This window comes from Chrysemys picta, chromosome 7, assembly GCF_011386835.1.
Source record: "Chrysemys picta bellii isolate R12L10 chromosome 7, ASM1138683v2, whole genome shotgun sequence".
Classification (NCBI taxonomy): domain Eukaryota; kingdom Metazoa; phylum Chordata; order Testudines; family Emydidae; genus Chrysemys; species Chrysemys picta.
The window spans coordinates 46873044-46888164 of NC_088797.1; the positions used below are offsets into that span (position 1 = coordinate 46873044).

Sequence of the window (15121 nt, forward strand, 5' to 3'; positions counted from 1 at the left end):
TAAAAGGCTAAGTAAAGGAACTGATGGCTCCGATAATATAAAAAGCAGATTATTACACTATATCACATTATATTATTACCGTACCGTGTGTTCAGAGGGTGCGAAGGAATCCTGCTTTTCGCTCTATGGGTGTGGAAGACCCTGAACACAGTGGAACTAGTGTGATACTTCTGCTTAGTTGGTAGACAGGAAACCCACACAGAAACTTTGTAACCCACTGCATTAAAGGCTCTCCGGGCTGAGGAAGGTACAGAGCTAATGGATCCATAGAGTAATGGATTTGTTGGCCAGAGTGCTGAACATAGGGGAGAGGATCAGCATAGTCTTGAGGAGAAACCTCAATCCTGTGGAACTCCCCAGGCACAACCTGGTTACTTTGGCTTTGGGATGGACATAGGATGGGGCATAAGGGATATTAGCGCATCATAATTAGGAAGACTCTAATATTGAACTTTACTAGAGTGATGATTAAATAGTGCTCTCATATAATTAGGAAATACTCCCTGTCCTTGCAGGTTCCTGTGGGAGATAATGGAGTGACAGTTGAGCTGCTTCCTGAAGATGATATATAATGGTGTTCAGCAGAGCAGAGGGCTATTGCTAAAATATTGTGTTTAAAAATTCTTAGAAATGTTTAACATTTAATAGACTAAATCTACAGAAATTAGAAATGCAAAATACTTATTTTTCTTTAATTGGTTGTAATATAAATAATAATGTCTTTATGTCACAAATTAAATTTGATATAAAAAGAAAACAGTGTAAACATTCCTATGGCTTCAGAGCTCAATGTAGAGCCCCTGGAAAGGCAGTCTAATTGGTCAGTTTTTGGAGAGCATGTTGTAGTAATTGTCCTTTTCGCTATATATTGCTCACATGGATTTCAGGTCATTTTTGTTGTTTTCTACCTTTTCATGAGAGCCTTTGTAAACAATATTTTTCTCTGTTTTACAGACAGTATGAAACAGTAGTTCCACTTGAAGATTCTGTTGTGACTGAAGTCACAGCAACGCTCCAGGAATGGGCTATCCTGTGGAAACAGCTGTATGTGGTAGGTACAGTGAGAACACTGTTTTTTATTCCACCATATGTAGAAACAAGTGTTGTGTTGCACACCATTAACTCCATCTACAAAATGATTGTTGTACTTGTGGCATCTTGGGAACCTGTGGAATAATATTAGCAAATTATTCTGGGAGTGACTTTTAGAGGTAGTGAGAATCTGCGGCTGCTATTGACTACATCTGAAATTGTGGATGCTCTCAACTCTTCTGATGTCTAAATTTTCCATTACCAAAAACTGATGGTGATTTTTATTGATTAATCATTCACCATTTTAAGGATTCTTCTGGTATCTGTGTGTGAGTAGCTCTGTTTAATAACAAACACATGAACTTCAAGGACTACCTTTAAGAACTTTTCCATAAATGACTCTGAAGGATTATTCAACACAGTTCATAAATGTAAATATTTCCTATAGCATAGCATCAGCTTTTTCAAAACTTATCTAATTGGTGCTCGAAAACAGAGAGAGCCCTAGCAAAATTAATTCTGAGTTAGATCATTGTCTCTCGTCAGAAATAAAAATGTGCTAAATAAATTAAGAAGAGGCTTGTTGAGCTGATCTTCTTTTTAAATTAACTTTCTTGGTAACGTTCTTGTTTTCATTTGATGCTACATTTCATTCCAGTTTTCTGGCCACACAACATTTTGAGAAATAGCTGGTCTGATCCCATGGTCAAAGGGAACAGAAAGCAAGAAAGGCAGCTTGCATATTTGAACATTTCTTTTCATTTTCTTTTATGGTCTGTTTATCTATGATTACTGTATCTGCTGTATTAGGGCCAGAGATTCCAGGTGAGCCATGCATGAAACTTCCCTTGACTTAAAAGGAATTTCTCCATGTGTTGCTGGTGTGGCTTTGCTTCTCTATTATGCCTGAATACTAGTAGTCTATGTGCCATCTACAGTACATAGTGTTACTCCTGGGGGAATTCTGCATCACTGCACATGCACAGAATTTATGTCCCCCGCAGATTTCTTTGATTCCCCACAGAAAAATGACTTTCTGACAGGGAAGCAAAGGGAAGCCACAGGAGCGGTCATGCGACCCTCCCCAGCAGTATGTTACGGGTGCACAGGGAAGCCAGCAGAGAGGCAAATCACTGTGGGGCAAGGGACGGGAGTGGGGAAGTCCTGGCTGATGGCTCCTACCCTGTGTTGGGCTCAGCTGCTAGTCCCAGCTGGGCTGGGGAGGATGGGACTTACCCTTACCCTGCATGGCATCCGGGGCAGGTCAGACCCACCCCTAGATTTTTCCCCCAACTGCAGGAAGCTCTGCAAACTTCCACTTTCCTCATCAGTGGCCTGTGCTCCCCAATGCCATGCTGGAGCTTTCACTTTGATTTGACAATACTTAAAGACGATACAGTTATTGCGGAGAAACTAAATGAATTCTTTGCTTCAGCCTTCATGGCTGAGGATGTTAGGGAGATTCCCAAACCTGAGCCATCCTTTGTAGGTGACAAATCTGAGGAATTGTCACAGATTGAAGTGTCATTAGAGGAGTTTTTGGAATTAATTGATAAACTTAACATTAACAAGTCACCGGGCCCAGATGGCATTCACCCAAGAGTTCTGAAAGAACTCAAATGTGAAATTGCGGAACTATTAACTAAGGTTTGTAACCTGTCCTTTAAATCAGCTTCTGTACCCAATGACTGGAAGATAGGTAATGTAACGCCAATATTTAAAAAGGGCTCTAGAGGTGATCCTGGCAATTACAGACGGGTAAGTCTAATGTCAGTACCAGGCAAATTAGTTGAAACAATAGTAAAAAATAAAATTGTGAGGCACAGAGAAGATGGGCAAAAGTCAACATGGAATACCATGACCCCCCTGGAACTACCTTTTGGGTCAGGACCCCCAATTTGAGAAATGCTGGTTTCCCCGGTGAAATCTGTATAATATAGGGTAAAAGCATACAAAAAAACAGATTTCATGGTCCGTGACGCATTTTTCGTGGCCGTGAATTTGTTAGGGCCCTACTCATGAGTCAGGGTCTGTGCTGCATTTTTAATACCTGTGTTGAAGCATGTGCTGTGGTGTCTTCACTGATGTTTTTACTTGTGCTAGCTAGATTCAGTCTACATCAGACAGGCTAGCCTGCAGACATACCCCAAGTATGAGGAAAAAACTGTTGTGTAACAAGTACCTGTGTGTGATAACTATTAGCAAATTATTTCTTGATAATAGTGATCACGGTACTTAGAGACATGCAAATCAAAATATGTAGTATCTCTCAGACTCTCTGAATAGGCTCAGTATTTTTATTAGTGTTCTTTACACAGATTTTGATTTGAAAGGCCAAGTGCATATTAATTTAAGAAGTCCTCAAACAATTAGGATGCATTGTAAGATTTGGATCTGTCTTTTGATTTGTGAGTTAGACAATAGGAATAAAGATGTGACCTTCCATCCATGTAAAATTATCTCAGTCAAAGTTGCTTGCCTTCAAATGTGTTGATCCATTTTATATATATATATATATATTCTGGAAAAAATATTATTTTGGTGAAATGCAGAAATATGTAAATACTCTTATATTTTGAGTTAATTATGTGGTTGGTGGAAAAAGAACTTCATCTTCATAAAAAAGCTAAGTGGCTGCTCTGTTTAAATAACTCATAATGCATATTATTTCTGTACCTTTTCATTTTCTTTGGGAAAAAGACTGTTTTCTTGAATCAACACCAGGCTGAAATGTTTGAAATACTGTGAGATAAATTTTCTTTCTAGATATAGTATTTTTGCTGTTGTGAGAAGCAGCAATGGATATTGGGATTTAAGAGAACTCACTCTTGCTTCTTTAAAAAAACATGCCATTCTAACATAGTGTTTGAAGAACATAATTTAATGTGCCATGGCTTCTCATAGAAATATCATGTCCCTTCACAAAACATTTCCCTGATATATTCTTCGTAGAATTCTATAAACCTTGGCTGTGAATCCTGAAGAGTACTTAGTGCAGTAACGTGCTTCCTTTCATAAAGCAGCCCCCACCTGTGTCTATTTGAACTCATATCTTCTAAGTGCAACCCTATTAACTTGCTAGGGAGCCCATATGTCTAGCCACCTTGCTGACAACAGAAGAATTTTAACACCTAGAGGGACACTTATAACATCTATGGAAGCAGTTATTAAACTCTCTCCATCAAAATATATGGAGTCAGGGAATTTTTCTACTTGTTTTCATAAAATCTTAACTGTTCTCTTCTTTCCCTGTGCCTCTTCCCCACACACAATGTTACCCCTATGTAGTCCACTGTGGGGAGTGGCTCTGTGACGTTGCACTCCATATTTTTATAAAAATATGTTTATAAGTGTGGATATGATGTAACTGGAATATGCTTTATGCAAAAAGTCTCTTGTAAGGTATCATTACAAAGCTTATAATCTACTGAGTGTGGTCACCCTATTTGTATGAATGTATCATTCTTGTATCTGAAGCTAGGAATATGAAATATAACTCTGAGGTCCTATTGTAATTTTGCAAAGTGTGGGCCATTAATAGTGGTTTGGAATCTTGATGGCTCCCATTAACCAGGACAATTGGTTATAAATGGCTCTGTTTACTTGTAAGACTTACTGTATAGGTGTGTGCCAGCGAGTGGGTAATGAAGTCTCACAGGACATGTAATCATGTCATCTGAACTGGAATCCATCTTTAACCTGTTGCTTTTCCATTTAGATGGAAGGGTGGGAACCCAGAGAGAGAGCCAAAGCTATTAAAGGGGGTGGAACAGAACAAAGGGGGTCACCGTCATGTTGAATCCCCTGCTTTTCACCTAAGATGCCTGCTGGAACTAACAAGGTCTGTACCAGGGGAAAGGATTGGGCCCAGAGTAGAAAGGAATCTAATCTGTGAAAGAAGCTTATTGGAACATCTCTGAGGGTGAGATTTACCTGTATTCAGTTTCTTAATGTATTAGGCTTAGACTTGCGTGTTTTTGCTTTATTTTACTTGGTGACTTCCTTTGTTCTGTCTGTTATTACTGGGACCACTTAAATCCTACTTTTTATTCTTAATGAAATCACTTGTTTATTATTGAACCCAGAGTAAGTGATTAATACCTGGGGGAGCAAACAGCAGTGCATATCTCTCTATCAGTGTTATAGAGGGCAGACAATTTGAGTTTACACTGTATAAGCTTTATACAGAGTAAAACGGATTTATTTGGGGTTTGGATCTCATTGGGAGCTGGGTTTCTGGGTACTGGAGACAGGAGTACCTGCTGAGTGGTTTTCAGTTAAAGTCTGCAGCTTTGGGGACGTGGTTCAGACCCTGGGTCTGTGTTGCAGCAGGCTTGCGTGTCTGGCTCAACAAGACAGGGTTCTGGAGTCCTAAGCTGACAGGGAAAACAGGCTCAGAGGTAGTTTCAGCACATCAGGTGACAGTCCCAAGGGGGTCTCCTTCCCCTCCGAGTCTGTGGGCAGCCAATCCTACATCTCCAGGGATCGTCTGGGGAATCAGTGGGGCGACAGGGGATGTGAGCTCGGGCTGTGATCAGAGCCAAACAACAAACCCAGTTACGGAGCCCCAGGCCTGGATTGGGGCAGGGCAATAAAGAGTCTCTGGCTCAGACCTGAACTCAGGCTGGGCAGCAAACAGTCAGTTAGCACATGCCCTTGATCAGGGCAGAGCACTAGAGAGTCTGAGGGCTCAGGCCAGCATGCAGGCTGAGCAGCAAACAGTTGGGCCTCCTAGCTCTGGCAGAGGGCCGACAAGTGCAGGCTTCTTGCCTGAGAGAGGGGGAGACTGCCACCCATGGATTGGGGTGGCGGGGGGAGGGGAGGCACGCACGTCCCCCCACTCCACTGTGTCCCGGCCCAGGCCCCTAACATTGATAGAGCGGTCTGCCACTGGATCAGCGGGGCCACTTCCCAACTCCCCCTCAGGGTGTACTTGGCTCTGTAGAGGGTCATCTTGGTTGTTGGGGAAGAAGGCCTCTGGCCATGCTTGCAGCTCCTCCGTGCTTGCAGCTCCTCCATGCTCAGGTCTGTAAATGGCTCTGGCGGTCCTGGCCAGTCCTTGGCTCCTTTGGGGTCTGCAGCAGCCTCCCAGCTCAGGAGCTCACAGGAGGCGTCTGGCTCTTCCGGTGGCTGTCTCCCAACTGAGTTCTCCGGCATGCCTTTTGTACTTCCAGTCCTGCCCACTGACTTCTGGCAGGAGGGTTAAGCGTGGCGTGGCTCCGCCCACCAGGGTTCAATGAGGCGTTCCTCCCCCCTCCGGGTCTGTGGGCGGCCAATCTGCTCCACTACACCGTTATAGCGAAACAATCCTGCAATGAGGTCTTGGCGGCCGAGTAAAAATTTTCAAATACTTTGTTTAAAAGAGTAAATGGATTAGTAACATTTCCCCTACATGTAGTTTGTTTTTTATTTTGGATTTTCAAAGTTTTTTTTTTTAAATAGAATATTTTTAATTCATCTTGAAAGGAATTAAATATAAGACAAGTGAAATGAATAAATTTGCATTAGAAAGATGAACTGCTAAAGGTCCTAATCTGTTAAATAGATTTTCCTTGTATAAAATGAAACCATATTTTCTTCTTTGAGTGCTGGTCCCTATGTGGCTGTGCTCCATGCACTTGGAGTCGGAGAATTTTTTGCAAACCGTGTCTGGTCCGTGCATGCACCCTTGTTTTCCTCATGTTTCCAACCAAAGGCATGAAGTGCAGAGTGGACCAACCCCCTCTCCAGTTCCTTCTTACCGCTGCATGACCTGGGTGTCCATATGTCCAGTGTCCCGGGCTTTCCTTCAATTACTCCTATATATAAATATTTTTAAGATTGCCTCAGTTTATTATATGTAGTTCTTTATAATGAGTAAATTTGTAATAGTTTTTATAGCCTTTTAGCAGAGTTTTTTCTAGTTAGATAGATTCCCTGCCTTGGGGACTGCCCACCTCCCCTATTACGGGTATTGGACTGTGCCCAGAACTCCGGGCTTCAGAAATTGTGTGTCTTGCTCCCATTCCTTCTTGGTCAGTGATGATCACCAGCACTTTTTATACTGTTTCAGGAAGGCACAGATCATGGCTAGGTGAAATATCTGCCACATTTCCCCCTAGCCAGACCTGTGAGATGAGGGAACTCTGGCTTAGAAAACACTTCATGGAGAAGGCCATGAAGTCTCAATCAGACCCAGGCCAAGAACATCTCTCTCCCTCCCCCCCCAGGTATGTTGGCCAGAACTGAAACGGAGCATGCCTCCTGCCACAAGGTCCAACTCGTTTTAGGGGAATCCATATCTATGGATTCCTCCCCCCATTGGGCAAGCGTATTCTGCCTTTCCAAGCATAAAAGCAGGTCTCTCCCTAACTCTGCTTTGAAGATGTCTGATATGGACGTACTAAGTCCCAGGGTCATGACTTTAAATTCATAAGACCAAGGCTCACCAGTAGCGGATCCCCATACCAGCCACGTCCACTCCACTGGTACGGTCCAAGTCAAAAAGCCAGGATCCATCAGTTCTGGCATGATCAGAGCTTCTACCACTGATGGTATTGTCATGTCTTAACACTCCAGCCTCATGAAGTCTCCCTCCTCCAACCCATTTGACATGAGTGGATTGGACCCCTCACACTCCAGGGATATCAGAGACTTATGCTACACTGAAGCTTCAGTTTCCACCATAATCGGGTCCTTCTCTCACTAGGGAGATTGTGGATCCCCCAGGGGATGCTGCCTTTGACAGACGCCTATCCCCTCTTCTATCTGCCAGCTGTGCCTTTCCTCTGTTAGAACTGTTGGTACCACCATTGGATCCTGACCCTTTCTTCTCTTCCTTGGGAGAAAGGAGCAATTTTCTTCTCCTCTGAGACGTGTTAGTCCAGATAGGAGATCCAGAGCCTGCTGGTACCAACCTCCATCTCAACATTTATCACTTAGGGGATTCCCTCCTGAACCATCATACAGGCTATAATGGGAAACAGGGTTCTGTATGCAAGATGTATAGAATCCATGCATTCTCCTAGAGAATCACTCTACGATTCCCTTCTGAAGGAACTGTCAGAGCCTCCTCCTGACCCTACAGAAGAGGAAGAATACAAACTGGTTCTGTCAGTACAGAAAAGATTGTCTTCATTTCCCAAAGAAGCAGTCACAGTGGCATCTCAGTCCCCTCCAGATGACCATAAACAGTTTCTGGATTTATTGTGAAAGGTTGCAGAGGGACTCCAGATCTCCCTAGAGGAGGTCCAGGACCCACAGCACAAACTCCAGGATATTCTATAAACCACTAGATCCAGTCAAATACACTTCTGGTTAATGAAGCTATTCTGGAACCTCCTAGCACCGTCTGGCATACACCAGCCTCAGGTGCCCCTATTCCCAAGAGGGCAGAGAAATGCTGTTTCTTTCCAGCTAAGGGAGCAGAATTTCTCTTTACCTACTCTGCATCAAACTTTCTGGTCATCCAGGCTGCCACAGAGAGACATCTCAAATCCACTCCTCCTTCTTTGAGGAGTGTTCCTGTTGGTGCTCCACTTTAGGTGTCTTGGTGCCCTGCACTTATAATCAGAGATTTGTAGTAGCAGTGCCTCGGTTGGCTGCACACACATAGCCGCTCGGAGCAGCACGAGACGGCGGCTACCTAGCATGTGCAGCCAATTGGCCTGCAGTTCCTTCTGTACTGCCCTTGGTATGAGTCGGAGCGACAGCAGTGCCCCTTCAACTTCGTAGAAAGTTTATATTCCTTCCTTTTTCTTTTATCCCCTCCATTCTAGTTAACTTCAGTTACCATTGCTTTTAATTTCTTCCATATTTAAAAAAAAAAAAAAACTTTTTAGGGTAGTTTTTTCCCTCTCGCCTCCGGTGGGCCTCTACCAACAACGACTGCTTAAACACAGGCTGCCCCTGTTTTTCTCCAGAGCTGGATCTTCCTCAGGCATGCCTGGTTCCCCTGGATTTAAACGCTGCCTGACCTGCAGGATATTGATACCTGTTTCAGATGGCCACGCTCAGTGTGTCCGCTGTCTCAGGGAGACCCATATTCCTCAAAAGTGTCCTCACTGTAAAAAATTGACTGCCAGGACACTAAAGGCCAGGGACCTGCAACTTAAATTACTCATGATGGAGAAATCCCTCAGGCCAGCCTCCGACCCAGAGTCCAGGACGCATCCTGGCCAACAGTTGCCAGCAGCAGCCTCAGACAAGGACTACAGTACCAAGACCACTTCTAAGGACCCTATCCCATAAAAGGCGACCAAACACCGATCTCAGTCATCACCACAGCAAGATCCGCTTAAAAAGAAACAGTTTCCTGGGGAAAACCTTCCCTGGTACTGATGGCACCGAGAGCCTCAGATTGAGAGGCACCAGAAACATCTGATACCGAGACTTCCCGATGAGCCAAGCACCCAGTATGGGCAGGCTCTCAGTCAGGTGCATGATCTAAAGCCAAGCTCCCTATCTCGGCACCAACCATGCCAAAGAATGTCCCGGCACCGACTGCTGTAATGGCACCACATGCTGCACATATACAGCTCAGCAAGACCTCGGGACTGACAGTTCTGACCCTCTCCTCTCAGACTGCGCTGCCATCCCTGGCACCAAGTGTGCCGGTACTGCAACTTTTCACTAGATAGGTGGACTTGGACATTTCTTCTAGGCTAGGGACTCCCATGGTCTTCTGCGCCACCTCTCTCCAGTGATGATGATGATGAGGAGGAGGATGACCCAGGACTGTACACCCCTGGCCTCTCCTCTCCTAAAGCTGGACCCTCACATCACCAGCCACTGGTAGACACGCGAACTTGGCAGCCCCAATCCTGGCTACCATCTCCTATGGCCCTCCCACCCAGCTGGCCATATTGGGACCCATGGGCCATGTATAGGCCCCAGAACATTAATCCGCCTAAATCACCGGTCTCCAGAACACCCTGCCCTCCCTCACCAACGGACCCAGCACCTTCAGAGGCCCAGGATAAGGAGACTGAAGAGTAGTAGGACGCACCTGAAGGAGACATCTTGCCACCTACACATATCTCATCTTTGTCTCCAGATGAAAGGATCATGCCGCCACCCCCCACATCGGGGGAAGACTTCAAGTCCTTTCAGGACCTTTTCAAGAGGGTGGCGGACTCCCTGGACATCTCCTTGTCTGAGCTCCCTGAGACCCAACATAAGCTCACTGATATTCTCCAAGCAACCCCATCGACAAAAATAGCACTACTGATTAACGCTGCCATAATGGAGCCTGCCAAAATCATCTGGCAGATGCCAGTCATGGCCCTTCCTTCCTGGAAAAGGTTGGACAAAAAATATTACATGCTGGCAAAAGAGGCTGAATTTTTCTCTTTACCCACCCTACTCCTAATTCACTGGTTGTGGAGGCAGTAAATCAGAGGGGCAAACAGCAACAGTCCATACAAGGACTGGAAGAGGCTAAACCTCTTTGGGCGCAAAGCCTATTCTTCCGCCACTTTGCAATTCCGCATCGCAAATTACTCTACACTGCTCGCAAAATATATACACACACCCTTTTTTCTACAAGGTCATCCTTTATTGAACACCTTCCAGAGGACAGGAGAGAAGCGTATAAGTCCAACATTTCTGAAGGTGCTCTCATTTCAAGCACAGCCCTCCAAGCCTCCCTCGATTCCACGGACACAGCAGCCTGCTCCATCATGACCTCTGTTGTCATGTCTGGCATCCTGGCTCCACCTATCGTGATTCCTGAGGGAGATGCAGGCTACAGTTGAAGACCTACCTTTTGAGGGTCAGAAACTGTTTGCGGAATCCACTGATGATTCCTTGCATACTCTAAAGCAGTGGTTCTCAAAGCCGATCCGCCGCTTGTTCAGGGAAAGCCCCTGGCGGGCCGGGCCAGTTTGTTTACCTGCCGCGTCCGCAGGTTCGGCCGATCGCGGCTCCCACTGGCTGCGGTTCACCGCTCCGGGCCAATGGAGGCTTCAGGAAGGGCGGCCAGCACATCCCTTGGCCCGCGCCGCTTCCCGCAGCCCCCATTGGCCTGGAGTGGTGAACCGTGGCCAGTGGGAGCTGCGATCGGCTGAACCTGCGAACACAGCAGGTAAACAAACCGGCCCAGCTTGCCAGGGGCTTTCCCTGAACTGCTTTGATAAACACTGCTCTAAGGGACTCCCAGACCACCTTAAAGACTCTTGGCATCTATGTCCCTGGAAACAAGAAAAGCAGGGCAGGTTTTACAACCAAAAATTTCGGGCTGCACCATACTCCCAGTCCCAAAGACACTATACCCAATGCCACAAACAGAGGCAGATGGGACAAAGGCAGAATCAAGACCAGCCTTCCATGTCAGTCTTCCAGCTCCAAGCAATCATTTTGAAGGTCTGGTCGAAGGCCCGAGACCTCTATACTTCCAGATCTCAAACCCACTTTAACACCATTCGGGGACTGCCTGTCACCATATTACCTAGTCCTGAACAAGATTACTACAGACAGATGGGTCCTGGAAATTATACAGCAGGGTTTCTCCTTCCCATTTATTTCTATCCCACCTACCCACTCCCCTTCCCCATCCCTCTTCAGGGACCCCTCTCACGAGCCCCTATTACAACAAGAAATAAACCACCTCCTGCAATTAGGAGCCATGGGAACCAGTACCACCTCAACACAGGGAATGAGGATTTTATTCCCCTTATTTCCTCACTCAGAAAAAGAACAGTGGATGGAGACCCATCCTGGATTTACGCAAACTCAACAAGTTTATGAAAACACAGCAATTCAAAATGGTGACCCTATCAACGATAATTCTGGCATTAGTGAAAGGAGATTGGTTTTCATCCCTCGACCTACAAGACACTTCCATGTCACCATTCACCCAGCACACAGAAGATTCTTACACTTCACCCTAGGACATCAACATTACCAGTACAAAGTGTTACCCACCGCCCCAAGGGTCTTTTCCAAGGTCTTCACTATCGCTGCAGCTCACCTTCACAGACTAGGGGCCATAATTTTTCCATACCTAGACGACAGCCTATTAAGAGCGCCAATTCAGTGGGCAGCACTAGCGGCTACACAGATCACAATGGCCCTCTTTACGAACCTCAGACTCCAAATAAATCTTCGGAAGTCCATTTTGGTCCCTGTCCAACAATTGGAATTTATAGGGGCCTATCTCAACTGTCTTACAGCAACAGCGAGGTTACTTCAACAACACTTCCTCAACTTAACCACTCTGATTACTACAGTCACGCTCAGCCCACAAACGTCTGCCAGGACACGCCTACAACTTTTTGGGGCACACGGCCACTATGACTTTCGTTGTCAAATATGCCAGACTACATATGAGATGCCTACAAGCCTGGCTTCGCACTTGCTATATATCACACAAGCACTCCCTCAACAGGAGACTCACCATGCCCCGCAAGGTAAAGGATTCCCTTGAGTGGTGGACACACCCACAAAACGTCTGCTCAGGTGTCCCATTCCAACAGAAAGCTCCTACAATAACAATCACCATGGATGCCTCCCTTATGGGATGGGGAGCTCACCTGGGCAACAACACGATCCAGGGTTGTTGGTCAGCAGCGGAAGCCGACTTGCATATGAACATACTAGAACTAAGAGCAGTCAGAAATGCATGCAAGCATTTCCTTCCTCTAATCAACAACACTACTATCAAAGTCCTTACAGACAACACAGCATGCATGTTCTACATAAACTGCCAAGGGGGAGCCCAATCATACACTCTGTACATGGAGGCAATACGCCTCTGGAATTGGTATATCTCCCACAATGTAGACATCTCGGCGTCCTAGCTGCCGGGATACCAGAACACCACAGCAGACCAAGTGAGCAGAGACTTCTCACAAACCCACGAATGGGAGATGGACTTTGCAACCCTCACCACCATCTTCAACCTTTGGGGGTTCCCCGCTATAGACCTATTTTCCACAGCTCACAATGCAAAGTGCCATCAATACTGCTCCCAAGCGGGGCTGGGACGCCACTCCCAGGGCGACACCCTCCTCATGAAATGGGAGGCGCCACTAATGTATGCGTTCCCTCCGATTCCACTTCTGAGTCGGGTTATACACAAGATCAGGCAAGACAAGTCCAGGGTCATTCTCATTGTCCCTACATGGCCCAGACAAACATGGTTCCCACATCTTCAACAGATGGCAGTGAAACCACCTCAAACCCTCCCTTTAATATATCACCACCTCATACATGACTAAGGACATGTCAGTCACCCCAACCTAGCTCCATCTCAAGGCCTGGCTTCTCCATGGCTGACAGTTATTGACAAAGACTATTTCGACAAAGTTAAAGACATACTCCTGAACAGCTGCAGACTAGGCACATGGAAAATGTATACACTGAAGTGGGCACGATTTCACACCTGGTGCGAGACTAACCATATTTCTCCTCAGTGGGCCCCACTGCCCAGAGTCCTTGAATTTATACTGGGTCTTAAAAAATGGGGGCTATCTAACAGATCCATCAGAGTACATCTTGCTGCAATTGCCTCGTTCCACGATAACGTGGATGGAGCCCCTATCTTAGCTCATTCAATGACTACGTTTTCTAAAAGGCATGATGAATACCTACCCAACACTAAAATACCCTACACCCATGTGGGATCTTAACCTTGTCCTCCATAGCCTCACGAGGAAACCATTTGAACCCTTAGCAACTTGTTTGTTGCTACATCTGTCGATGAAAGTGGCCTTCCTCATCGCCATCACGTTGGTGAGAAGGGTAGGACAGCTAGGTGCCTTAATGGCACTCCCACCTTATACCACATTCTATAAAGACAAATTGATCTTACAGCCGCACCTCAAATTCATACCCAAAGTAGCCTCACCCTTTCATGTAAATCAACAGATATACTTACCTGTGTTTTTCAGGGAGGCTTCTCTTCACACGCTTGACGTCCGCAGAGCACTAGCCTTTTACTTAGAAAGAACAAAAACATTTAGAAAATCATCTTTCTCTCCATAACAGAACGATCGAAGGGTCAGACCATCTCTAAACAGAGACTCTCTAAATGGATCTCGGGCTGTATCCATTTGTGTTACCAGCAGAACAACCTCCCTGCTCCACTAGGAGTTCGCACACACTCTACTAGAGTGTTATCAACATCAACAGCATTTCTCAATGACATACCCATCCTGGACATTTGCAAAGCAGCTGTCTGGGCCTCTGCCCACACTTTTACTAAGCACTACGCTCTCTAGCAACAATCAGCGGGAGTGCTCAGTTTGGACTCTCAGTGCTAGCCACCATCAATAAACCAACTCTGAAGCCCCCCCTCCATTGAGGGGTACTGCTCCATAGTCACTTAAAGTGGAGCATCCACAGAGACAACCATCTCAAAGAATCTCAGTTACTGCACCTCGAAGAAGAGATGGTTACTCACCCTGTGCAGTAACTGAGATTCTTCAAGATGGTTGTCTCTGTGGGTGCTCCACTCTGATCCTCTGGGGTAGAGAAGGAACTGGGAGTCGGTTGGCTGCGCATGCTAGGTAGCCACTTGGAGTGGTGTGAGATGGCTGCCACGCATGCACAGTCAACCGGGGCACTGCTACTACAAATCTCCGATTATAAGCGCAGGGCGCCAAGAACCCTAAAGTGGAGCACCCACAGGGACAACCATCTCGAAGAACCTCGGTTACTGCACAGGGTGAGTAATTTTCTCTTTTGACAAGGATACTAAATGTCTAGACTTGCTAGGAAGAAAGGGTTTCATATCTACTAGCTTTCAGTTTTGTATAGTGAACTATCAAGTGCTGTTGGCTAAGTAAGACAATCTCAAATATTCCAAATTCACAGATTTTTGTAGACAAACTACCACAGCAAGACAGAGCTCTCTTTCAGGCTCTTACTGAAGATGACAAACTGATGGCCAGAAGCACACGTCAATCAGTGGTTGATGCAGCAGACGCATCATCTAGGTTGATGGCAGCGGCCATGTTGATGCGCCATGAGTCATGGTTACATGCTTTGGAATTTCCCGGGGAGGTCCAAAACATTGTGGAAGACTTGCCCTTTGATGAAGCCCACTTTTTCAATGAGAAGACTGATGAGTCCTTACATACCTTAAATGACTCCAGAGCCACTCTCTGCT

The 15121-nt window shown here is 45.7% G+C and overlaps 1 protein-coding gene across 14 annotated transcripts in view; it reads left to right on the top strand.

Moving 5' to 3' along the window:
* Window positions 1-15121, top strand: part of DOCK3 (dedicator of cytokinesis 3) — a 642920-nt gene that overhangs the window by 195804 nt on the left and 431995 nt on the right. For all 14 annotated transcript variants that reach the window (XM_065551338.1, XM_065551344.1, XM_065551339.1 and 11 more), the window contains exon 5: window positions 955-1051. In XM_065551338.1, coding sequence (XP_065407410.1) covers window positions 955-1051 — 97 coding nt within the window. The remainder of the gene's footprint in view (window positions 1-954; window positions 1052-15121) is intronic.